The following is a 26520-nucleotide window of genomic DNA, read 5'->3' as shown; positions in this document are numbered from 1 at the left end:
CCCTGTCATTCTGAAGATCTTGCAGCATTTTGGTCTTCTCACCCAGCTGCTGTTCTTTCTTTGATGCATCCTGCTCCAGTGCAGACTGAGCTTTCTTCAGCTCCTGAATTTGTTGATTACTGCTAGCAATTCGATTCCTGCTGGAAACTAATTCTTCTTGAGCTAGAGCAAGTTTTTCTTCTGTGGACTAATCACAAAGAGAGTTCTGCAAGTTATGCATCAGTATAAAAATTACAGATACTAAACAGCCACTTAAACATTTTCCAAGTAGAAAAACTGCTACCTGGTGTGCACATTTAGCTTCAAATGTCGACAGAGCATAATTACAGAAACTTCCAGTTTACAAGGTTACCCAAAGTAAAAAGAAACTATGCCAGCTTAATTTACAGGAACAAAAACTTACTGTACGTATTCCAGCCTGCATCCTTGCATAGACAAAAGGTGATAACATGCAGAAGGGTAAAGAACAAAAAGTGACTGCCAAAAAGAGAATACACTTGAATTTGCTCACATAAATTAATTTTATTATCTAGGCAAATCAACTGTTCTATAACTCTAGATAGCTGTTACTTAAGAAGCAGTGAAGCTATACTTTGAAGATTTCAAAAATTATTCAATGCTATTTGCCACCAATGACTTAATAAAGTTAGTACTAGGTCAACTGTAAAATTTTTAAAAATTCTGGAGTAAAATGTATAGGATAAAAATGCTAATATCCGGATAAAATGTTTCACAGTTTCTGCTGCATAAGCATTGTAAACAATAAGTTTAAACTTTCATTCAAAATCCAGAGATGATACTTTATTTGCTTCTAATTCTCACCATTACCTAGAAAAAGAACTTGGATTTATCTCTCTGAAACAGGTCACAAAATCCCAAGAAACAATACAAAACTTGGACCCAAAGCCAAGCTCATTCTGTTTGCCCACAACAAAGTCTAACTTTGGGAGGTCTTTTTCAGTTTTTAAACCTTCTAGCTTAGCTAAAGACTAGTTCCACTTGAAACCAACAGGGAAAAAAACAACTAAACAAACTCATCCTCCACTTCTCCAAAATATTGGCATTTTATGGAAACTTTTGATGCTATGATACAGAAAATGAGCCGAGATTTATTATTACTAATAAGTTTATTGCCTTCAGTGCAACAGTAAGGATTTAAATTCTTCCAAAAAAAACTCAATTCTTTTTGAAGTTCTTGCTTAAATATTAATCAAACCTCTTGTTGAAGGTTAGTGGTTTTAAGAGGAACTATAAGCAGAATTTTCACTTAATTCAATTATGCATATGCTTTAGTCACTCCCATATTGATTTAAAAGCTAATTCATTTCTGATGCCTCATGACCCTCCTTTGTAATATCTAAAGTATTTTGCTTGTAGAGTCAGATTTAATTTGAAACAGCAGTGATGGAACACTGCTGATTCAACAGCATTTTCAAGAATCCCCATGACTCTTAAAAAGCTCACACCAGCTTTAAAATCAACTTTCAGGCAAATTACTTCACTTGTTTTCTGAGCTATTAGAATTTACTACTTAATACTTTGAAAGGTGTTGACTCAGATTTTTTTGTACAAAAAATACGAGATGCTTCTGCAGTTTCAAGGTATCAGGGTTGGTATTTCAGAAAGCAAAATTATCTCACCCTGTGTACAGTGGAATACCATTGTCTTCCTAACACTGAGGGAGGATAGGAATTCTAGCATCATCATATAATATCTTCAACAGTATCTGAAGTTTTAGAAAGAAACATAGCAAAGCCACAACTTTCACTCAATTCTGTTTCTAGTAGAAAAAATGTGATTACATCAAATTTGCTAACACCAGATGATTAAATTTGATGAAGTGGACAGTGACTTCTCTCTCAACCCACGCCTCAAAGTGTCTGCGCTGTACAGATCATCTCATTGTGTCTACACCGAGGCTGAGACAAGGAACAGGTACTGAAAAAAAGAGGTCAATCAGTACTTATTTGTGTAAATAAAGAGAAGTGCTTAGCTGACTGGTACACACTTTAAATAAATACAAATATTTTAAAATTACAGTTTGATTCACAAATGGTCCTAGCAGGGGGTTGGATTCAATTCATTCTACCTACATGAAGTGCACAAAAAAACATCTGAGTCTGTGTGCTCCCTGATCCCAGTCCACAAGGACTGGGATCAACATTAAATTATTCATTAAATTAGATGCTAACCTGATCTCTCTTCATTCCCTAAGAAAAGAGTTAGACTGACTGTATGCAACTTAGGCTCCTGACTTACACAACCAAGCTCTGGCAAGTATGAATTTCGTTCCAGAACATTGACTGAATACATGCTGACAGCAATGCCAACACTGGAGACAAAGAAACATTCTTTTGAAAACACAGAAGAAACCAGGACTGACTACAAAAAGCACAAATGCCAAAACTCAAGAATATTTGGCAGAGCTCAGGAGATCAGATTCACAGAAAATATTCTCGCACTAAGTCAAAATCAAGGCAAAAATAAGAGTTTGTACATTTTTATTAACTCTTCTATATAAAAAAAGCCTTTTTTTGCACACACACACAAAAAAAGTGTGAATATACACACCCTGATACTTATATAAATATGTGTGTGTATATACAAAAATTATTTAGTGGTATTCTTTTTCAATTATATATATTCTTTTTTATCAAAAACTATGGCTTTAACAAACACTCAAATCTATTTCTTTTTCCAGTCGCAAAGACAAAAGCATGTGTGAAAGTTACAGTTAGAGACATTTTTAATCCAAAGTAAATTTGCAGCAAATAGTATCATAAAATTATAACTACATTCCCACTCCAGTTTTGGGTTTTTTTGGTTTGTTTTTTTTTGTTGTTGTTGTTTTTTTTTTTAATGAAAACACTTGTCCCTGTCCTGTGCAGGACTCAGAGCTGCACGGCTGCACCTGGCCACAGCTCCATGGCTCGGTGCTGTGCTGGGGACGCGGCGCGCAGGGGCGAGCCTGCCCGGAGCGCTCATCCCCTTGCCGGGCTCACTCCGCCCGCAGCCGGAGCGGGTGCCAGCAGCGCCTTTCCCGACACATGCCGGCAGATGGTGCTAAGTGCCCAGCACCCAGAGCCTCTCGCCGCCCTCGGCCCCGCCACCAGCATGGTGCCACACCACGTCAGCGCGGCTCGGTTTTCCATTTAGACCCAGCATCGCTAGGAGGTCATGATCTGGCCATGCCTCTTCTGGACAATGCTGGGCTCCTGACAGTGCTGACTCCACAGCTCTGCAGGGAGGTCGTGACTCTGCTAAAAATCCTGCACTGAAAGACACACAAGTTTTAGAAACTTCTACCACTGCCTACTGAGAAGATTAAGGGCAATCTAAAGCTCGGTCTGCCCATCAGCTTTGGTTCCAAACTTCACACAAAACACACAGCTCTGGGTCAAATAAGCTACTTTCAATAAGTAACTTGCCCAAGGCAAAACATCATGCAGACAACTGATTTTGAATAGGCTGTGAAATTCTACTACAAAGTTCTTCAGTGGCATTTTGATATTCATCTCTCAAGATTAACATTTTCACTCTGAGGCTGTCTGAATGTGCATTTGCTTTTGAGGTCTTCTGAGACAAGTTATTGTCAGGATCTCTAGCTTGTCAGAGTGACCCCGAGAAGAGTCAGGAAGTCTCTTTTCCCAGCCCGACAGTTGAAGAAGGAGTCAGAGCTCTTCATTTCTCGGTCTCAAGGTTATTGTATCTTATCTATAAAATTCTTTCTCCTGCCCTGCTGAGGTCCACTCAGCAGGACAGTCTGAGGCACTCTGCCTGCCCCCAGGGTGGTGTTATGTCTTTATACTAAAAACCACGTGTACAATGTTTACAATTACTTTCCAATACCTGTCACCTATGTTAGACAGTGAGCTTCTACTGTAAACCAATCTGTAGGTGCCAACATCACAGCAGAAGGTGGAGGCCAAGAAGAAGGAGAAAGACTGGACACGCCCAGATCCCTCCATCTTGCCCCCCTTAATCTCCATTCTAAAAACCCCAAAACCTACTTTTTCTCTATCATTCTACTTAATTTGTCATGGCTTGCAGATCTGCATCTAAGGTTGATAATTTGCTCCATGGGTCATAATCAAAACCACAGGCATTCTGGGGCTCTGTGCCAGGGTCTCTGAGAGTCCTGGCAGGGGTCTTGGCTGCTCAGGACAGCCAGAGGGATGTCCTGGGTCCTGACAAGTTATCACTGCTTCTTCAGTTGAATGTTTTACTGAGGTAGCACAACCATGATTAAAGTTCAGTTCCCCACCTTTTCCCCCTTCCAGAAAAAAAAAAAAAAAAAGAAGAAAAAAAAAGTGGCATCAATCAGACCTCAGTAATCCTAATTAATATATTTTTTTTTACAAAATTTTTAAATCAAGCAAACAGCCTCCAAATTGGTACACCACTTCAGTACTTAGGAACCCAAATCTTCTTCAGCCTCTCTAGGCTCCACAGAAACTTACATTATAAATCAAGTTACCTGATTGCTCACCTTAAAAATCTTCTTTCCCCATTGCCATCACCTTATTTTACCTTTTAGCATAGAGCTCTCCCTCTCTCTTGCTACCATCCCCATCCGGTCTAAATACATGTGAGACACTTACTGTCCTATTTTATATTTGACAGAACTAGAGGTCATCAAACTGCTTTAATAACAATACTTATTCACAGCTATTTTGCAACAAGTGATATACCTTAATGAAAACTACACCAAACCCCCCACTCTGTTACTGTGGCCTGCTTCTACAGGCCACTCCATTACCAAAAGGTGATTTAAATGCATTGCAGGAAATAAACTCACAGATGTACATGTCCAATAGTAACAAACTGAAAGAAAGAATATGCTTAAACCACCACTGCTTGTTAATCATGCAGAAGTTTCCCCCAATTTAACATAGCAATTCAGCCATGGTGCACTGAATGTGAAGCTTCAATAAGCTGCAGGGAAACATGGCAGGTAATTTATCACTACAGAGGAGTAAGTCTAATAAAACTGCAGTGGCCTATATGTAAAGGAGGTATTTCTCTGTTTCTTAAAATAACATGAACCTGGCGTTCAGCCTCTGGGGCAGAGGATGTCTTTGGGACAAACTGAAGCATTGCCTTAGTACTGACACTAAGCAGAAGGCCAGAAAAAAGGGCCAAAAAACACCTTTGCTGACTGGCTCAACTCTCAGCAATACCTCTTTGAAGGCACTGCACACTAATACAAAACCAGGTAACTTCAGGAATACCAAAAACTTCAAGAAGTAAATTTTGGCACTTGTATTCCAGGTAGGTCCATAAGCCTACTGTTTCTATAAGTTTGACATCTCCTAACATCTACCATCAGCCAGGAATATTCTAGTTAAATCATCTGGAAGATAGCAGTTACTCACAGGCTGGCAGACCTTGCCCTAATTAGCTATGCTATTTAAATTAGTTGAAAGCTACATAACAAGTAGTTATATACTTTCAATTAGTTGAAAGTATATAACAAGAAAAAGCAACATTAAAAAAATCACCCTAATGAACATGAAACCAAATCACTCTTCGCTTTGCTGCTGCAGAAATGCAAGGGTATTTCAGGTAAACTGGCAAATCTTTAAAGTTTGCCTTTAAATTAGTTTCAGAATTTCTTTTGTCTCAGGAGAAGGGATTAAACAGCACTAAATACTATATATAGCAGAAGATTTTTTTTCACTTATATAGTTCTTGCATTGTTTCTTGGTCTTCAAAATGGATATTAACACCTGCTAATTTACACATGACATTAAAATGACTGCAAGTACCTTAAGGTCTTGCCTGGTTGCCAGCAGCTCAGACTCTTTGCCATAAAGATCCAGCTGCAGCTTCTCCATGTTTTCTTTATGTTTATCATGGGCCTTCTGTAAATCTGCCAGCTTGCCTTTTTCTGCTTTAAGCTCCTGTGCTGACAAAATGGACTGTTGTTGTAGTTTATTCTCCAGCTCTGCCTGAAACATAAGCATAGAAAGTTTTAGTTAATGTTACAAACATTAATGTTAGCTTAAGCATTTCAATAAAATGTATTTCTACTGCAAGAAGAGAATTTTGTTCTTATGGAATAACAGTTCAGTAACTTGATATTTGTGATTTTACAGTAATGTTTTATACCTAATTTAACAACAAAGTTTAATTCACTACAAAAGACAAAGTGAAACACATTAAGACTAAACAATAAAAATAGGAATAATGTTTCCAAGTGTGCTGGTTTTGGCTGAGGTAGAGTTTTCCTCATAGTAGTTAGTATGGGGGCTGTGTTTTGGATTTGTGGTGGGAACAGTGTTGTTGTGACAGGAATGTTTTAGCCACTGCTTAGCAGCAGTTACACAGAGCCAAGGCCTTTCCTGCTTCTCACACCACCTTATGAGCAAGAAATCTGGAGGTGCACAAGAGTTTGGAGAGGGCACAGCCAGGACAGCTGATCCCGCTGACCAAAGGGAAATTCCATACCATAGGACATCATGCCCAGCTTATGGAGCTGGCAGAAGAAGGGAGGAGGGAGTGTGGAGTGATGGTGTTTGTCTTCCCAAGCACCAGCAGCTGAGTTGATGGCTGGGTTAAACCACAACACCAAGACCAAATGTTTCCACAGGCTGTCTAAAGCACAAATATGAACATGGAGCATTAGGCAGCCAAAGCTGGAGCCACATTTAACAGTGCATGGCACACAGCACAACATTCTCTAATGTTCTAAGACATTTGAACTCTTCCCATTATGGTTTATGAGTTTTACACTGCCACTCAGATAATTTTGGTATAATATGAGAAGACTGGGTTTAAAACTGGCATGGACATTTTAAAACACTGCAGAGTTTGTCTAAAAATACTCTCACTAAATTCTACTGCTTTATAAGAAAATGGCAGCTTTTGCTTTGCTCCTGATGCAAAAAACCCACATTCAATCTACGTTATTTTATCCCTTTACTAAAATTCAATTCCTATGGAATTGATATTTCAGCACTGGTTCTTTTCATTATTGCTGTTGATGTTGCTGTTTTTATCTCCAACAGCATCTGAAGACCTCACTTCCATATCCTGACCTTACCATTTCCAACAAGACTACAGCAAACAGAGTTTATCACAAAGTTATTGACATAAAAGCTTCAATATTTATCAGAGGAATTTACATTCATTTTCTTGTAAGAGTAAGAAAGGACAGTCTTACCTTTTCTAAAAGGGCACTTTTTAATTCAGCTTGCAATGTTTCACTATGTTTTTTCTTCTGCTCAAAAGATTCTTTTAACTCTCTCAGCTTTCCCTGGAGATGTTGCTCACTTTTTTCTTTATCCTTCAGAAGACCCTGGATTTCCAGCACTTGTGCTCTTGCTGAATCAAGGTCTACAGACAACTGCTTAGAAATCTATATTCAAAAATATTAAGTAACTGTATATAATTTAAATTTAAATCACTTTTTGTACATGCTGTTCACAGAACCAGACCATCCCACAGTGCCACTGCTGTTTCATAGCTATGTGGTTGAACACTGGCAAGCAGATTTTAAGAACTGCCATAACACATTAAAATAATCTGTTATTCCAAATTTACTACCCAGAGATCAACAGCAGTCTTTTTTATCCACTCTAAATTAAGATCAGGCAAGTTTCCTCACACCAGCAGTGGTTTGGGCTCTCCTGCTGCCATCTGTAGCACACACCAAGCTCATCCTTCTGCACTTTCCACTGAGCACCACAGCACTTCAGCTGAACAAGTGAGGAGCCAGGGAAGGAGCAGCAATAGTCACAGAGCAATTACCATCACACCTGCACACCCTCAAACCTCTTTCAGACAGTAAGTGTCCATCACAGTCTATCAAACTATGCCCATTGATCAAATCTTTTCTGATTCCTTTAGGGAACAGAAGATGCCTTAGGTAAAGAAATGCATGAAAGCAGATGTGTCCTTCAGGCTGCCAGCTGCACTGCATGGTATGAATGCATTCTTTGAAAAAGAAGTACATTTGGTCCTTATATAGTCACAAGCGACTTACACAAGTTTGAAAAAGCAATTCAATCCTTGAAGGATATCTGAAAATGTCCTGCCAACTACACTGAGAACATACTGAATAAGCCTAAGAATAAAGTAGATCTAAGGATATGAAATAACAACTTTTATTGTAAGGAATTAAAAAAAAAAAAAAAAAAACAAGGACACAGTAATACCACATAACCATTTCACTAATGAAAAAACCTGAAGGGCTAAAATTCCCTGCTACGGTATGTGAAGCACTGAAAACTATGACTAAAACCTATATTTTAAAGCTTCACATTACCCTCTAGGAAAGTTTTAGTATCACCTTATTTCAGTGCCAAAGATAGTATACAATTTGAGAATTGAAACATCTTTATCTCTTATCAGTCCCAGCAGGTGAGAATGAAAATCAATCTTTTAAACATTTATTATTATTGGTTTTTAGATTTCTGAAACTAAGCAGACAACTTACCACCTCTTTTTTCTCCAGGGAGTTTTTCAATTCATTCCTCTCTTTAGCTACAGACTCTGTTTGTATCTGAAGTTGGTGTTTTAACTCTTGGCAAGATTTTTCCTAAAAAACATAAGGCAGGGAAATATTTCTGTTAGCTTCTATGACGGTGTATGGAGCATTTTTGCAGGAGTTCCACATTCTGAAAAATACCCCTTTCATTTCCAATGAGAAATCTTGCCTCTCAACTGCAGACACTTTCAGCTCAAAACCTGTCAAAACTTTAAGGGGCAAATCTAAGCCACACATTAGACGCCCTATACTAATAAACTCAGCCAGGTGCCAGAGTTTCTCCGATTAACGATGGCCTCCCTGTTTGAAGCTTCTCCTTCTTGATGAAGTAGTGGGCTCATTGGTCTCACTCAGGGTCTAAAATTCCTTCATGTTCTAAAACTCACAAGCAAGTAAATTTGCAGACCTCCACGCATATGCAACCATATGTTAAGTCCAAATACTACATATTTAAGACAGTGGAGAGCCTCTAAAAGACTCCAGAACTAGAAGCAGAATCTGGACTACTGCCTTTAAGTCTAAACTGGGGAGAAAATCCTTCAAGTTTTTAGGAGAAACAAATCTTTAAACAGCAGTAACTAAGAAAAGCAAACAAAAGAGCTTTCCTTCAAAAGCTGAATGAATAAGAGAAAAATGTTCTTTTTAACTAGGAGCAGATCAGAATAAAAGCAGCTCTGAATGGCTCTGGAAAATGGACATGTAAGATGGGAAGAGTATGAGGAAGACAGCCCTTGCCACATCTGAGACAACACTGTCAGAACAACTGTATTCATACAGTGCCCATTCATATCACCAAGGCAGAAGAGGTAAGAAAAGCCCTAGTAATAGTTTACTTTCTTTACCATAATAGGTTGCTCTGGTGGTCAAGTACTTGTTATACTGTTATTTTTAAGACCTTTCTGAAATTCAAATAGTTCTAATACTCCAATAATACCTTAAGCTAGGCATTCCCCAAATGACAGATGATGTTACTCTCTGCCTGCAGCTTTCCAGCATGTCCAGACAAACACACAGGAAGTTCTATATACGAAGACTTCAGAAAGGGAATTAAAATGGCCTCAGAAAAATAACTTCTTCAATACAACAGCATTTTGCAAAGGTTCTAAAACTTTGTGTTGTTATTATACAGCTGATGCATTTTTTAAAAGGGGACGTTTGCCATCAAACTGTTTCACCACCATGTGTCATCTCCATTTAGTTTCTTCATTATGTTAAAGGTGTGTAGGAAGAGGAAAGGATTTAGTTATGTGATATGACTGATGCTTACTACTGTAAATATCTAGGCAAAAATTTAAGGTGGGAAACATGTATGAACTACTAAAAATCACAATTTGGTTTTCCTCACAGTACTAAATATTCATGCATTTTCATCATATGTACACTGTTTTCAAACAGAAAGCAAAGTCATTTTATCAGAATGTATATACACCAAACTTAATGCCTAACTAAAGAATCTACTAACCATTTCTGCCATAGCTGCTTTTCCTTTTTTAATTTCGTTTTCTAATTCCTCCTTTCTTTTTTTGAAGGATTCAGAGCTTTTTGAGAGCTTATCTTTGGTATCTGTAAGGTCCTTTAATAGAGTGTCCTTCTCTAACTTCACTTGTTGCAGCTCTGATGTGGCTGCTTGCATTTTACAATCAAGTTCCTTGAGCTGTTTACTTGTATCTTGATTTGATTTCTCAAGGTTTTGTTTGAGACTGGCCTTTTCTGCCTCCTGCTTTTTAATTTGTTGATTTGCTTGGTCAAGGGCCTCAGATTTCTTCTGCAAATCCAGCTGAGCATTAGACATCCTGCAAATACAAAAGGATAAAACATATTTTTTTAAAGTTCTTTTTCACAGGTTCTTTTGTATCCTTAAATGTCTCTACCTTCACCCATGGCCATTACATCTCTCCAGTTAAGACAAAACAGCAATTTCAGAAACTAGTTTTGAGATGGTTCCTTCTTCCTCAACTATCATGAACAGAAACTACCCCTTTGCTGCTTATGCAAAAATCGCAAATTTGTATTTGAAAAAGGTTACAGAGGTATAGATATTTCAAGATGGACCTCACTACATCAGACTATTCAGCCATTTAGGTGACAACAAGCACAGTGAATAAAATGAAGAAGTGTAGTGAATCACAGCAGTCAGTGACTCCTGTGAGACAACATGGCAGATGGAGTGAAAGGCAACAGGTGGGATACAACACAGTTCTTGTAGCAGAGGGGACACAGCACTTATTTACGACTTTTTGAAATCACAAGAGAGAAGCAGAAAATTTCAACTCTAGTCCCAACTGCCTCGGTTTTATGTCTGACTTTAAAAAGTACTATAACACAGGAAATGCATACGCTTCTCTTGCTGCTTCAAGTTGTTTACTCAGTTCTGCTGTCCGGAGATCTAATTCTTTGTTCTGATGTTGCTGTTGTTGTAACTCCTGAAGAGCTTGGTCTTTACTTGCTCTAGCATCAAGAATGTCACCTTCAAGTTTCTGAGAGAGAAAAATAAAAAGATAGAGCCATCAGAACACAACCAACAAAATAAAAATAGCAGTAAAAAGCAAAGTCATCTAGTCTGTGAGTGCATTAACTGTAGAAAGCAGTGACAACTCTCACATATCATCTGTTTCATTGCTTTGCAATTTATCTTTCATTGTTTAGTTCCTGCTAATCACCTGCTCCTCCAGAACTGAATTATTGTGTAAAACACTCTTAAAAGCATCTCTAAATAAAAGGCTGAGCAGGCATTTTATTGCAAAGTAATAGACAAAAAGCTTTACAGCAGAAGCAAATACACAAACTAAAGTGGTGAAGAAATTCTGTGCTTGCCTGGAAGAGGTTTTTCTTCTGTTTTTTTCCAAAGCTACTTTTTCACTCACATAGAATATAAAGAACACAGAAGCCTTCAGTAAATGGGCACTGTTTAGACTCTTCAACATACTGACTGTTTTACAGGCACTTCTGCTTTCACACAGAGGCCACAAAACAAAGTGGCCAAGTTTCTCCATGAAATTTCCTGAGGGCTTTTTGTTTTCAAATTTTTTTTAAATGCCACATATTCAACTGGAATAATCTCAAAGAATGGTGATGATGCCAAGATTTTACATAGAATTGCATTCCTGTTGACAGCATCAACAACCCTGCTCAGTTTCACACTTTAGCTACCAGGAACCCCATAAAATCTTACACAAGCACGCTCTGTATTTCTCCCAAACATTTGTGTCCATTGGCTACTTGTGAAACTTCAGCAAAAGAATGAAAACTAAAAACAAAAATCAAAGTAGGCAAGAAAAATCCCAGTGTCCAAAAGAAGAGATGCAAGAACAAAATAATTATGCTGACAATTAAATGCATGACAGCTTTTAATAGCATTGGATTTAAAAATTCGTACAGCTAAAAAAGCTTTTGTTCTCTTCTACAGAGCACAAAAGCTAGGAAAAACACCCAACTCAGTCTTGAGCAAAAAGACTACCAACCTCCCTCAGAAGAGACAGACAACACTGCAAAACCAGTTCTGCACGGCTCCCATGATCCCTGAATCATATGCTTTTGTGTGTTATGAATTTTGACTACCAAGATTTTTTTTTAAATAGTGAACAAAAGTCAAAGCTCTCTCCTAAATTTTAAAGCTCTCAAGCATCAAGACTAATTCATATCCTTAACTGAAAATACTAGTATATCAAAACACCATGAAGTTCTGCAAACCTTCTGCCAGAATTATGTGGACTTTAAAATAAAAACTGATTTCAGAAGTGGAATGCAAAACTCCAGATCAAGTTAAGAGATGAAAGAGTGAGAAATAAATCTTGCTAAAAAGCCTACTGAAAGGCTTCAGAAATAAATTAAACCAGACAGGCAGTGTTAAGCAAGGCTAGCCAATGTAACACATATTCCCTGCTAGTACTTTTACAGTGTGCAAGTTTGACTTGAAAACTCAAATTTTGGGATATATTCATGTTCCTTAACATAAAGATTTCCAGGTAGCAGAAAGGCTGGTAGAAGCACACAGACAGGAAAATGACACAATAGTGGCAGTGTCATAGACCTATCTTCTTAATGTATATATACTAGTATGGAAGAAGAGAACAGGATTAAATGGTGAATCAGGAAACACTAGTGAGAAAGAAAACCCACAATAGTGATATTGATATAATCCTTCCCCCCTAATCTGAGCACAGCTTTTACCACATGCTGCCTAACAGCAGAGATCAGTTTCTGTAGGTACAGATATTGTGTTCAATACAAACCTTAAGCTGTGCCTCTAGTTCTTCAGTTTTCTGTTCTAAAGAAAGGCATTTTTCTTTGTACTCTTTAAGATTGGCTTCCAGCTGAGTACAGTACTCCTGCTTGTCATTCAGCTTAGCTGTAACCTGATCCAACTGAGCACTGACCTTATTTAACTCCTGGGTAAAACAAAATACAAAGGTTGTTACTTTTTAAGTAACTTCAAAAATTACTAATGTCATATATGCTTTAAATTATCTAATGTGTTCAAAACAAAAAGGAAAATAATGTTTATTTTTTATTCTGAGGGGCAGGATATTGAAAGGAGAAACACATACACATGCACAAATTCCCTCTGTTTCACTGAAAAAAATAATTTTAAAGCCTCAATATTCTCTCAAACCTTACAGGCTCTGGCCTAAATGTTAACAAAGGTGTTTGAAGTTGTAAATGAAAAGGAATTGTAGATAATAAAGGTGCTAGATCCTCAAGTTAGTACAGCAGTAACTAGCAAATGACATTAAAAAACTGAGATAAAATTTTTGATGTCTTTCTTTCTCATGAAATCAACCATCAAAGAGGAAAGCCAATAATATGGAAATGCTCAGTTCCCCACATACCAGGGATGATTTCAAAACATTTTGTCCAACAGAAAACAAATAAATGCTGCAAGAGACACAAACACATTCACCTAGTAACCACTATGACAACAGGTACATCGAAGTTCACTGTTCTCCAACCAAGCTGATGTATTTAGTTATTAATTAATTCTTTAATGGTTGCAAAAAGTTGTCTCCTGTTTACAGTAACTAATTACATTCCCATGCTACAAAATGGTGCCACATTAACATCTGCTGGTAATGTTTCCGTGAAGACCACAGCAGCACTGATTTTAACTATGCAAATATTTGATTCAACATATGGTAAAATGCTTCCCTAGGATTAAAACACATTAAAAAACATGTCATTTTATCACCAGCCTTTTGGCCCACAGAGAATTATTTTTGAGTACCAGCAGCTGATAGGAAATTTATCTGAGTCAGCAGTAAGAGTTAGGAGTTTTTGCTTCTAGTAAGTGCATTCTACAATCTTTTCTTCATAGCATACACACATGAATTGAGTAATACCTCCAGAATGCCTAAAGAAAGCTTAGATTCTGAAGAATAACCCTACAGCAAGGAGCAGACTCCCAAGTAAATTCCTTGCACTGCAAAATATATCTGCTCCGGAGCAGCAAAAGGAATTGAATGCATGCCACATGGTTAAAATATACTAAATTATCATTTCCCAATGCTTATTCATATGTTCATTGAGTTTGTAAATAGACTATTTTTAGGTTTTTAAGCAGTTTTTAGGTAACACAGAAAATTTATGTGTCACTTAATACCTGTTGTTTATCTTGCAGAGCATTCTGGGCAGTGTCCAGATGGTTCTGTAGATCTGCTCTCTGAGCAGCTTTTGATGCTTCTGCTGAAAGTAGCAATTCAGTCTTTGCTTTTACCTGAAAGATAAATTGTACTTCACTAAAACATCTGTTTTACCATACCTCATTCTATTTTTTTGATAGCCATCAGTAAGTTTAATAGTAAAATCAGCAGTATTCATTTGTTAGTGCATATATTTCCTTGTAGAAAAATTCACCTTTTCCCAAATAGGAAATCACAACCAGAATTTTTCATCACCATAAAATACAGAGATCCATTACCTGCACATCAAGTTGTGACACTTTCTCTTTACTTTCATTTAACTGACTGGTTAGTTCAGTGATGTTTGTTTCTAGGGAAAGCACACGATCTTGAGCAGCTCTTAGGTGTGCCTTTTGTTCTTGCACTTGTTCATGCAAATTCTCTTGGGCTTGTTTATGACTTTCTGATTGATTTTTCAGCTTTTCTGTCAGCTGAGTTACCTGCAGTGGAAAAGAAAACAACATGAGAAGGCTGGAACAGCATGTCCAAGGAAGTAAAAACTTAATTTTAGTGTGTCTTATTATGGCTCTGGAGACTCAATGCTATCACATTTCTTTTCCTGAACCATTACAGTAAAGCTATATTGTTCACAACACCAGAGTTTAAATAGGTTACCAGCTGAAAATAGAAGCAAAAGAGAATTGTCAATTTGGCCTTACTGTAACAGAAACAAAATTCTAAGGAGACAGCAGATGCAGGCTAAACTGAATTTTGGTCTTGAAAGCCAGAATCAAACCTCTTTTTAAAATGAGTGAAACAAATGTATCTATTATTTTTATTTACATATAGTTATAAATATATTTATGGTTTTTTACAAGCATACACACATACAAATAAATATATAAAGTTATGTGTATGACTATTTGTAAGTACATATTACTAGCATATGTACAAATGAAATATCTAGGAATTCCTTTCCCTCTGCTGATAGCATGGAAGTCACCAAAACACGTCATGTGAAAATTACAGTAAGATCATTAAAGCAAGTTTAAAGAAATGAAATAGTATAGAAAGGATTAGTGTCATATCTGATGAGATAGAAAAAAAAAAGGAAATAAATTCGAAAATGAGAAAGAACCAGATCTTGACATTCTTACCTGTATTTGTAATGCATGGTTTTTCTCTTGTAGCTGGTTAAGAACTGCAGTTTCTCCTTCACCAGCTTGAATTTTTGCATATAAGTCCTCTCTTTCCTTTTCTAGCAGAGAGATGTTGTCCTTACTTTTTTGAAGCAAAGCCTCAAGATTTTGAATTTTTTGGTCCTTATCTCCAATTTGTCGTAGTACTTGCTCCAGATCATTCTAGACAAGAAGATAATAGTGTTTATTTATAAGGACCTTAAAAATTGGTCCTAATGCATAAAATATTGGATAAATTTATCAAACACCTTCCCTATATTCTAGTCCAGATTTAGAAGTTAATTTCTTGAAACTAATATAATTCCTGCAAGTCACTTTTAGGAAGAAGAAGTATTTAGCATAATGAAACCCCACTTTCACATGAGGATACATAACTACATTACCTGGGCTTCTCGTAGTTTTGCTGTTGTATTTTGCTGAAGGGTCTGCTGCTCCTGGTGCTGCTGCTTTGCCTTTTCTAATTGATGTTGCAATTCTGTGGAATTTGCTGCTTTTTCCTTTAGCTGAAAAAAAAGCCCAAAACCAAATACCAAACAAACCAGACTAATAAGTGGAAAAAAAGCACCACTCAGTGTGCCAGTTGTATTCAATGTTTACTCTAACTATAAACTATTTTAGTGTAAACATGGATTTTTAAAAACTTGTATAAAAACAAAAATCTGTAACACTAGATCAAAATCTAATCAAAGCATTCATTACAATTAATTGGTGAGATTCTATATCCCAAGCAATAACTATAAAAGAATTATCAGATGCATGTAATTTAGCTCTCAAATATTCTAAAACATAAGAAATTTTTAGTATTTTTTTGCAATAGTTGTTAAGATGTAACACGACTGATAATAAAGATACCTGTAAAACAACATTATTATTACTTTTTTTGGCAACTTCAGTAGCAACTGTCAGTCATTATTTTAGTAGCAACTTCAGTTTAGCAGTCTCTCCTATACTAGTCAAGGCTTTGCAAATTAGCTACAGAAAAGTTTAAAGCTTTGACAACATACCACTCAGATATTTGGCCAATCCCCCTACAGCCAGCAGAAAATCAGCAACATATACAAGATATTCATTAAAACAAATAAAAATTAATAAAACAAGTGTTTTCTGCCCATCCAACCCACACTGATTATTAACCATCAATGACCTGCTGCACCATGCTTACTTTTTCTTCATGTAGGGCTTAATCTTAAAAAAATATCTACATACAAAACTACCTATATCGGCCTTTGTGCACCTAAGTTATTTTTTCACAAGACCCTTAGACAAAGCTCCTAAGTGCAAAATGCACAATTTTTATTTGTTAAGCACCACAAACACACATACATCTGTTGAAGACAAACAGTGTCTAAGCAGATTTTGATAATTTTACTGTAAGTCCTTGACAGTATTAGTCAAAAGAAATTCCCATGAAAACAAACTTCATAAACTGCACTATCACCACAAGTGTGTGTAGAGACATATCATGTTCATAGAGAACAAACTATAGAATCTGCATAAAAAGCCCTACCTGCTCTTCAGCACGAGAAAGCTTTAGCTGTAGGTCAGCCACCTGCTGCTCTCTGTCCATCAGTTTCTCACTGGACAGCTGCCTCTGTTCCTTGAGCCGCCCGTGTGCTTCCCCCAGCTGCCGCTCTGTTTCTAGGAGTTTACTGTGCAACTGCAAAATAGAGTCACCCATGTTTGCAGTCATTCCTTAGCCAGCAGTGACACAGACTCATTTTGTGCAATGTTCATGTGAAGTTTTCATAACCCAGACCAAAACAAGTCCATGGCCTCCTGAAGTCATGTATGTACCTCATACACCTCAGAAACACAAATCATGTTAAAAAACAGCATCAACGGCATAGGCAAGAAGAAATATTTTTAAAAGTGGGTTGGAAGGACCCAGAAACATCCTCATTTATCTACAGGAGCCCTTCAAAACAAGTCACAGAGATTTAACAGAAAGAGGGTGGTCCTTCAAAAGCATTAGGACTGTTGTGTAAAATAATGATGCTTTGAGCTACCTTGGCTTATCCAGTTCACCAGTTGACTCCTGCAGATCCAGTGGCTGAAGCACCCTGCCTTTACCTGCTCCACTGCCTCCCACAATACACTGTTCTGCTAGAATATTAAGAGTGCAATTTTTAGCTTGAGCTGGCTACATCAATGGCATTCATTCTCCACAGAGAAGAGATACATGAAGAGTCACTGTAGGGTACACGGCAGCTTTGGTGGCTTATAGTCCAGCACTTTCCAGCAGCAAAGAGTAAGCAGGTGGATGTGCTCTTCCAGCTGGACACAAACCTGCTTCATGATTTTATCAGTCATCAAAAGCAGTACTGCACCATCTTCAAAGTGCAAGGATGACCTTTTACAATTCACTGTTCTAAAAAGCTCTTTTCATAAAATCAGCTGACTCTACATGAAACTGCTGCTATAGGTCCTGGGTTGCCTCCTGCCTACTTCTACATGAACATGTTCAAGGACACAATGACATGTTAACTCAGTGCAAAACCAGAGAAAGGATCAGACCTTGCAGCACAGCAAGAATTTTCCATAGGTTGTGGGAAAGCTATGAATGAACTTGATCCTCCTATGCATTTATGTCCAAGGCCCTTGAACCATTCACCTTTTAACTCCAGGTCCTCCCTTCAATACCCCTAAACCTTCCTCATGCTTCCCTTAAATCCCTACTAATATCTATGCAAAAGGCAGCCCAATTTTACTGTTCACTGCAAGCAATCACTGTTTGAACAACTGGCTGCCCAGCGGAGCAGAAAAAGGAACAGTAATTGTGATTCCATTACACTTTCCACCCAGGTGTTAAGTTGGAGTGAAGCCTCTCTCCTGCTGCCTGTTTCCCAAAGAATTTAACACTGAAGTCCTTTGGGCCATGTGTCAAAATTTAGCTCAATTTATCAAAAATTGCAAAAGTTTAAAAGGTTTAGAGACAGAGAAATAAATGTATCTATGACTTACCTTCTTTAAAAATCAAACTAAATTATCTCCACACAACCACAAAAATCATGAGTGAAAAGCATTACCCTGGCTTTTCCCACTAGGTATTCCCTACTACATTCACTACTCTGACTTAAATCAAGCACTGTTCAGTTCAAATGAAAAACCAAGACTTGCTTTTCTCAGACTTCCTACAGAGTAGTAAAACACAAGCGCTGGTTAATTACTCTCCTTCAAATAAGGAAATGTAAGTGCATGTTCATAAGAAATATGCATTTACATTTAAATATGCAGTTTTTTTAACTCATGAGAAGGTTTTAAGGAACCATTCCTAGACCATCAAGGAGGCTTAAGGAAACTTACCTGACTGAGCTCACTTTGGAGCTGCAGGCCATGCTGCTCTTTTTCCTCCCTCTGCTGCTGGAGCTGTTTACATTCTGCCTTGAGATGCTGGTACTTTGTTTCTACTTCAGATAACTCCTCTTTAAGCTTCTGGCTTGCTTCTGCCTTCTCACCTAGCTCAGTCTGCAGTCTCTGTATCGAGGCTTCAGAAGCAGACAGCTTTGCCTGAAGCTGTTGGCAGTCCAGGTCCTTCTGGTGAAAACTTGCCTGCACATTCTTCTTACTCACAGATACTTCATTGTGTTTTTCTTCCAGCTGGGTGTAGTCCTGTTCTTTCTTCAGCAGCTTCTCAGTTAGACTCTGTGAAGAGAGTTACACAGCAATTAAAGTACAATTCTGTTTGCAGCTGTTCAATATATTGTTCAAATTTCTTTCTAAGTTTTGATGCTGAACGGTGAAGAGCTTGTTAAAAAACAGTATTAAAGAAAATATTAACCTGTATCTTGTATCACACACATTGGTTCTAAAGCCCATAGAGCACACAGTTTCAACTGGAAATACTGTTTTTCATATTCTCACATAAATTCACTTCCTCTTACTGAGAACACGACACAAACTCTATTTCTGTATCCTGAAAACTAATTTGTTTTCCCTGAATGTTCAAACCAACTTAATTACAACTGCAATTGCTTAGGGAAAAGTTGAAAAGTTTTCCATGCTAGCTATCTTCTGGGCTACAGGCCCTTACTGGCCTCTGCAAGGCAAGCCAAGCCCCATAATTATTGTGCTTTAAAAATGACAGAGAGAGAGCTCCAGCTGAGCTCAGAAAACTGATCCTATATACTTATATATATACTTATATATACCTCTGTTTTTCTCAGTATAGCTCCTGAAAATATAAGAAACAGCTTTCTTGCTTGAGGTTGTACATGAGCTTGAAAAACTTCACATCAATGCACAGAAATATCTTCTCACACTGCAACTGGATTATAAACCAATGCTCACATCAAATGTATTATATTCTACATATTCTCCATATAATGTGCTCTATCATGAATTAATGGCTCCTCCCTGATAGATTTTTCAAGGATGACACATCGTTCAAAGTGGAAGCAATTTCTGCTACTGTAAGCTAGTCTTACCTTTTCCAATTCTAGGTCCAACTTCTCCAGGGCCAAAATTCCATAGCTAGCACATAATTCTTATGGATACCACCTTACAAAAAGCTGCATTAAAAGATGGCTGCAAACTGCTTTAAGTCACTAAAACTGCAAGAGGAAAAGCAGCTCACTGCCACTTCTCCTCTTCCAATTCCTCAAGTGGTGTTTGGCATTAACCTGACATAACAGAGGACTCTCTCTTAATGTGTGGTTATCTTATGCATCAATCTGTTTCACTCCTCATTGTTAATGAAATACCAATAGATTCAGAATAGGGCTCTATATGTTGTACAGCAACACTTCTGCCAAAAGCTTGATTCATTGTTGCTGGTCTATGGAAAATTACATCATGACAACTCTTACTTTTCAGTTCTATACTTGATTTAGAGTGAGCCAAACAGAGTCATCCTGCTAAAGGTAGTTTCATTTACCAAATTTTTATTTCACCTTCTTATATTTTTTGCAAATGTTTTAATATTAGATTACATTAAATAGACTCTGTTTTGTCCTTGCCCTTTCCTTTTTCCAAGGCTGACAAGGTTCCTAGTAAATGCATGTATGTTATATCCAGTTCATATCCAGTGTTACATGCAACATGAATCAGTACACATCTTTGTCCTTGCTTCCTGCCCCCCTTTAGTTCCATTTTTACCCCCACAATACATGACTTCTAAACACAAATACAAAATGCAGCAAGCTCAAAAGCTCTGGTAACAGCTCTCAAAGAATGTAAGTTGAGAAATTTCTGGAATCAATTTCCATTTTCTACCATTCATTATGCCAGTAAATGGCCTGAAAAATATGATGAAAGTATAATCTAAAAGCTAAGAAACTAGAAAACCAACAAAGAGAACTGAGAATATCTTTCAAATTATGATTTTTAGGCAAATGTATTATTTCCAGGGGTACTACTTTTAATGCGTGAGATGGCAATTCTGCTTAATGATAGGTAAGCATGAACTACAGCTATTAAAAATTTGCAATCATAGCAACCTAAAGAATTTCAGTTGTAGGGTATGATGATCATTAAAATATGGTGTTTGCTTGCACATTATAGTAATCCAATTGTTAAACAAAATGGCAAATGAATTCTCAGCTTCTGCAAGAAGATAGTCTTCTGTGTTTCCAAAGGCATTGTGTGATGTGGTTCCATTTTAATGTGAGCTGACAAGCATAGGAAATAATAACATTCTCACCTGATTCTTCTGTTCTAGCTCTTTGACTGAACTTTGAAGTTTTTGCAGCTCCTGAACATACACAGCTACTTCCTGAGGTCCTTTGGCAAGTTCAGCTCTTAATTGGTTAATAGTAGCCTGAAAAGACAAACAGAAAAATCCACATTTAAAACAAAGCTTTCCATGCATAATCCAACAAAAGCAAGATGTCTGGTAGTAAAATAAAAAATACATTTTCTATACAAATAAAATGCCTAGGGAAAAAAATCACCAGTAAACTAAGCTCAAAGCACCATCAGAAGTATCACTGAGTGTAATTTCCCAACTGAGACTCATTTATATCCTGTTCTGGAAGACAGAAATCTGACTCAATCCAAAATGCCAGCAAATGCCAGCTTGAACCCAAAATTGATGAAAATAATAACAGATTATCCATTGATAATTATCACAGTTCTAGCCAAAGGTGAAACCTTTCCATATCATTGCAGTTACATGGCCAAAATCTTGGCCCCTCTAGGAAGGGAAATGTGCTGGAAAAGGCTCTAGAAGCAAGAGCATCTGGCATTTGATGCAAACTTGCTGTGTGACTTTTGGACACATCAACCCTGCAGGTCAGCATAATCAGAGGAACAATACTACCCCATTAAACAGGATCAGTACAGAACAAACTATATCAATGACTGCACAGTATTTGAATACAGTAATGGAAAAAAACAAGAAAAGCACTTTAGGGCATAGCTACTCTAAATCATGTTGTGTATTAATGCACTCATTTCAAATATACTATATAGCAGTGACCTTTTATGAAGAAGCTTTCTTTCCTATTGTTCCCATAAGCAGAGATTTCAGCACAAATGCATAAATACTGAATCCAAAAGTGAACTAAAGCAGAACGGAAGCAATAGACAATGACCATCCAATTTACAACCTTCCTAGAGAAAAAGGAACACCAAAGAGAACATAAGAACAATTTGCATATAGTGCATATAGTTTACTGACTTTCTGTAACTCTGTGCCTCACCATGCTGTCTCATAACAGAGCTGTTAGCTAAAACGTGTCCTTGGATTGGTCTTTTTTGGCCAAACATTCCAGGGTGTTATCAGAAAACAGTATGGTTATTTCATACCGAGAGAATATAATGCAGAAAAATGTGCAGGTAGCTTACAAAGGACACCACTGCAGCCTTTCCAACTAGAAACATAATTTAAATGCATAAAGATCCATTTCTTGTTCACAATTCAGTAAGACGATCTCACATTTCTTTCTTAACAGGGAAATATATCCTGGGTAAATATTCAGCCCTGGTATTTTCTTGCTGGTGAGTCTGTATGAATAATGAACCATTAAAAAAACAGGAATGCATCTGTTTAATAACATCTTGAAATTGTCTTGATATGACAGAAATTTGCCACGAAAATTAAATGCTTCGAAAAAAAATTACCTCAAATTTAAGTGTCTCTATTAGAAAGCAGAAGGATAAAATTGAAAGACAGAAAGAAGCAGTTGCAAAAGCTGCACACTTCCTCAAATTTGTTTTATAAATATTCCAGTGTTTCTAATGCCTTTGCTTAGTGGGAGGGGAAAAAAAAAACCTCAAACAATAAAAACACTAGTCCTGGCTTTATTAAATTTACCCTCAATTTAGGCTACTAATTTTGTTTACTTCTTTGGGCACTCAAGTTAACAATCAAGCCTAGCTGCTTCATTTATTGAAGATTTATAAGATAGTGAAACAAATCCCAATAAGCAGAGAGATTCAATAGCAATGCTTAGCTCCAAAGCAGTGCAGCTGTTTTCATTACACATTCACAATGCAGGAGCAACTATAGTGAAAATCTAAAGATGAAAGGAACCGCTCAGTATGAATATTCATGTGAAAAACGCAGATGCTAGTTTCAGGAACAGCTCTGAAAAAGATATAAACACCCAGCAGATTTAGGTGACAATTGTAGACTACACTGTTCTTCACATGCCTCTCCTGCATTTGAAGATGCTCATATAGGGCTAATATGATTTTTGTTATTTTCACCCATACTGAGCATTTACCTTATTTTAAAGATATTTACTTTGAAACCAATATTAATATGTATATTCTCAGCCAGCCTGTAAAACCAGCCAAGAATGGTGTATAAACCACTTTGAACTTTCAGTCCTTGATGTGTTCTTGAGGAGCAAAGCTGAGATGAAACATGGCCAAACATTCATGTCAAGCACTGCAGCCAATGTGGCCATGAAGGACTTCCAGTTCTTATTTTCTTATGAGTAACACTTAGCAAAATTGTGTTTTAGCCAGCAGCTGTTTGAGACAGTTTGAGGAGTGAAGATATCCTTAAAGATCCAAATCTGAGATGCTGCCTCCCTTTTCTTCTGCTTGTTATGGAAGTGGAAGTTGTAACTGATGGAAGAGCAGAATAACCAAAACTTTTGAAGAAGTGAGAAGATTCAATTAAATGCTTTTCCATTATGATTAATAATCATAATGAAATATGCTTTTTCATTATGATTGGTTATTATTTTCCATTTTCACATGATAATCGCAGCAAAGCTAGAACACACATCTTTATGTAAGATTATGACTATTATAATACATGATTATTGTACCTCAGAGTTAGCCTGCTCAGCCTGCAAGTGCTTGCACTCATCTTTCAGCTTTTCAGATTCTCTTTCACGTTCCAGGGTCATTTTATCCATCAGTGTTTGAACTTGGACCAGCTCCTTTTTCAGGACAGCCACATCTTCCACACCAGGTCTTTGTAGCTGAAAAGTTGGGAACAGTGAGCAACAAACATCACAATGGCAGACATGCTTCCAGAGTCAATCGCATTTCTAAAAATCTATCAAATAATCCACTTATAGACAAGGTGACATATACAGTATTACAGATAGGCTTAATAAATAAAAAAGAGATAAAAAGCCTCCCCCAAAAAACTAGCAAAAAACCAGAGAAGTGCTTATAATTCCCAAAGAAAACAGGATTTAAGGGCTAGTTTTTAGGCTTTGTCTGCTAAATTTTGAACTTGCTGATTGATTTCAACCAAATCTGACAAAACAAAAATTGTCTCAAAGATTTAATTTTTGTAATTTTTATGTAGGTAGATGGCTAGATACAGGATACTGCCCCTGTCTTCCAGAATTATTTCAGAAAATCACCACAGACAAAACAAAAGGGCAGCTGAAGGCAGCGTCTTGAAGGTGCTATCAGATGGGGCTCATACCAAACCCACAGGCAAAATCTGTTGGTAATTGCATCTCAAGCACCATAAAATCCCTCAGCATGAAACAGTATGGAGGGAAAGGAGAGGGGTGGCAACTAGGAGCACTAAAGAAAGCAGCGAAAAGGAGTGTTGACATCTTTAGAATAGAAAAGGAACAGAATAAATGATAAGGAAAAGGCAACACAAGAAGCAACTGATCAGGGAGGAATGGATAGGTCCAGCATTTGGGCAAGGCCAATAGGCCCTTGAGGGCAGTCAGCTACAGGGAAGAAGGGAGATAAACAAGTCCTACTTTCCTCCAGAGTCTAAGCAGTAGCTGAGTGTGAGAAACTAGGAAATTCCTTGCATTACTGCTTTAGAAGTGGCCCAACTTGCTGAGTCACTGGGATTGCTCCCTGGAGCCATGGCTGAATATAAAAGTCATCAGGAGCCCAAATCCTGGAATACACACACATTGGTATTATCAGCCAAGCACAAGAGGGACAAGATTAACATAGGCATGATGATGACAGCTGCCAGATTTTCAGCCACCGTGTCACAAAACACCTCTCTGAGCACTTCTTAAAAATCCAGCTGCCCAAGGACAGTCAGAGCATAACACCTCATGGAAAAAGGGATCTAAAGATAGATTTTGAAGTCAGCAATGGCATGCTTCAAGTTCAGGTCTGTGCAGCACATCTATATGTGTAATATACTGCAGAAATGCTGAATGGTAGAGCATCAAATGAGAAGACTACAACATAATGCAAGCTGGATTTTAATACATGTCAGAAACAACATATAATTTCTCACTGGAAAAACACTGAAAATGCAGATCAAAAACAATGGTACTCTGAATTTTTTCAGCCCACAAGCAGACATCTTCAAGTTTGACAGAGTTTGCCTACTTTAAAACTGTGTTTGTAAGCATTTAAATAAACGCCTCCCTTGACTTGAAAACAACAAAAACATTAATGTGATGTGAATACCAGCTCTGTCTTTAAGTCTTCTACTGTACTTCTCTCTTTCTGCAGTTCTTGTCTCAGGTTTGTCACCTTCTGTTCTGCACCTTCCCGAAGGCTGATTTCTTCATCATACTTTGATTTAAGATCTAGTAAGAAAGAAGTTGAATAAATGATCCCTTTCACAAATTGCACAAGAAGAGAATCAGATCGCATGCTAATACACTTACCCACAATTTCAGTGGCCAGTTGTGCTGCTTTTTGTTCAAATAAGTCTTTCATTTGCTTAATGTTAAAATTTTCTACTTGGATCTCTTCTAGTTGCCGTTCTAATGATTCTATTTCCATAAAAAGAACAGTATTATTTTCTAGAAGAATTAGGACAATACAGTTCCTCATGCCCATAACTAACCATGAGAGGTGAATATGTAAACCAAAATCCCTTAACATCCAATCATCTCAGCAAAGTGAACAACTTTACTGAAGTTAAACATCTGCAAGCATGATGTCACTGTCACTAGCTGAGTACTCTGCAGGACTAAGTACATATTGGTTTTCATTGGTCACAAATAGCCCTGCAGATCACTGTGACATGATGTTAAACTCCAAGCCCTGAACTGTAATTAAAACCTTTAATCAATATCAGTCAGATAGTTTATGTACAAATAGGGAAAATTTTATTCTGTGAGAGCCTCATGGAGAAAAACGGACCAAAAATTACGGGTCATCAAAACAAACAAAAATTCACTGTTTTCTTTGCTAGCAATGAGCACAGAAAAACACTCCATAAGACCATCACTGAAAAATGCTAGAGTTGATATAGTATAGTGCTGTAGCAGTGCTCACTGCTTCAATATAATAATTCTTCAATTATTAAAGAAGTGTTCCAGATGCCTCATGAGAACTGCTTTCAGATTCAGAACTCCTGTTTTGCTTCTAAAAATTTCAAATCCTGAGCCCTTGGAATATTTCCCCAGACCACTGCTTAACATAAATAGCTCTTAATAGATCTTACAATAAACTTTTTGCCAGTAACTATAACATTCCAGCTTTCTAGCTCTTTAATTTACCAAAAGTGCTAATTTACCTAAAAGCTAAACCAAACTAAATTCCAAAGCAGTGCAGAAATTATTATAATAAAATGTTAGCCACCTGTAGACGTAGCTGTTGTCAATCCATCAGATTTAGATTCCTTAAGAAAACAGAATAAATGCACCATTAGACAGTAGGAATAAAAACTACTACTTCCAAAGTTCATCCATTTTTTGGAAAAGATGGAAACAAGGACTTCTGTGCTCAAATACTGCACAGCAGTATAAAAATACCTGAATTCAAACACTTATATTTGGAAGACTGGAAAAGGCCAAGATGACTTTTCATTTCATCTATCACTACACTATTAAGGTTTCCACTCCTAAGGCTCCAGAAAGAATACCCTCCC

At 37.3% G+C, this 26520-nt stretch overlaps 1 protein-coding gene across 2 annotated transcripts in view; it reads right to left on the bottom strand.

Annotated features, from left to right (window-relative positions):
• Nucleotides 1-26520, bottom strand: part of EEA1 (early endosome antigen 1) — a 61066-nt gene that overhangs the window by 7861 nt on the left and 26685 nt on the right. For both annotated transcript variants that reach the window (XM_058022217.1, XM_058022218.1), the window contains 18 exons: nt 26232-26271; nt 25310-25417; nt 25107-25228; nt 23525-23680; nt 20944-21060; nt 18609-18947; nt 16813-16962; nt 15689-15808; nt 15264-15467; nt 14406-14606; nt 14088-14201; nt 12724-12879; nt 10829-10968; nt 9954-10284; nt 8441-8542; nt 7166-7360; nt 5769-5951; nt 2-187 (listed from right to left, as the gene is read on the bottom strand). In XM_058022217.1, coding sequence (XP_057878200.1) covers nt 2-187; nt 5769-5951; nt 7166-7360; nt 8441-8542; nt 9954-10284; nt 10829-10968; nt 12724-12879; nt 14088-14201; nt 14406-14606; nt 15264-15467; nt 15689-15808; nt 16813-16962; nt 18609-18947; nt 20944-21060; nt 23525-23680; nt 25107-25228; nt 25310-25417; nt 26232-26271 — 2964 coding nt within the window. The remainder of the gene's footprint in view (nt 1; nt 188-5768; nt 5952-7165; nt 7361-8440; nt 8543-9953; nt 10285-10828; nt 10969-12723; nt 12880-14087; nt 14202-14405; nt 14607-15263; nt 15468-15688; nt 15809-16812; nt 16963-18608; nt 18948-20943; nt 21061-23524; nt 23681-25106; nt 25229-25309; nt 25418-26231; nt 26272-26520) is intronic.

The sequence above is a fragment of the Melospiza georgiana genome, chromosome 4, assembly GCF_028018845.1.
Source record: "Melospiza georgiana isolate bMelGeo1 chromosome 4, bMelGeo1.pri, whole genome shotgun sequence".
NCBI classification, from domain to species: Eukaryota; Metazoa; Chordata; class Aves; order Passeriformes; family Passerellidae; genus Melospiza; species Melospiza georgiana.
The sequence above is the reverse complement of the archived record's forward strand: the minus strand, read 5'-3'. Positions and strand labels throughout refer to the sequence as shown.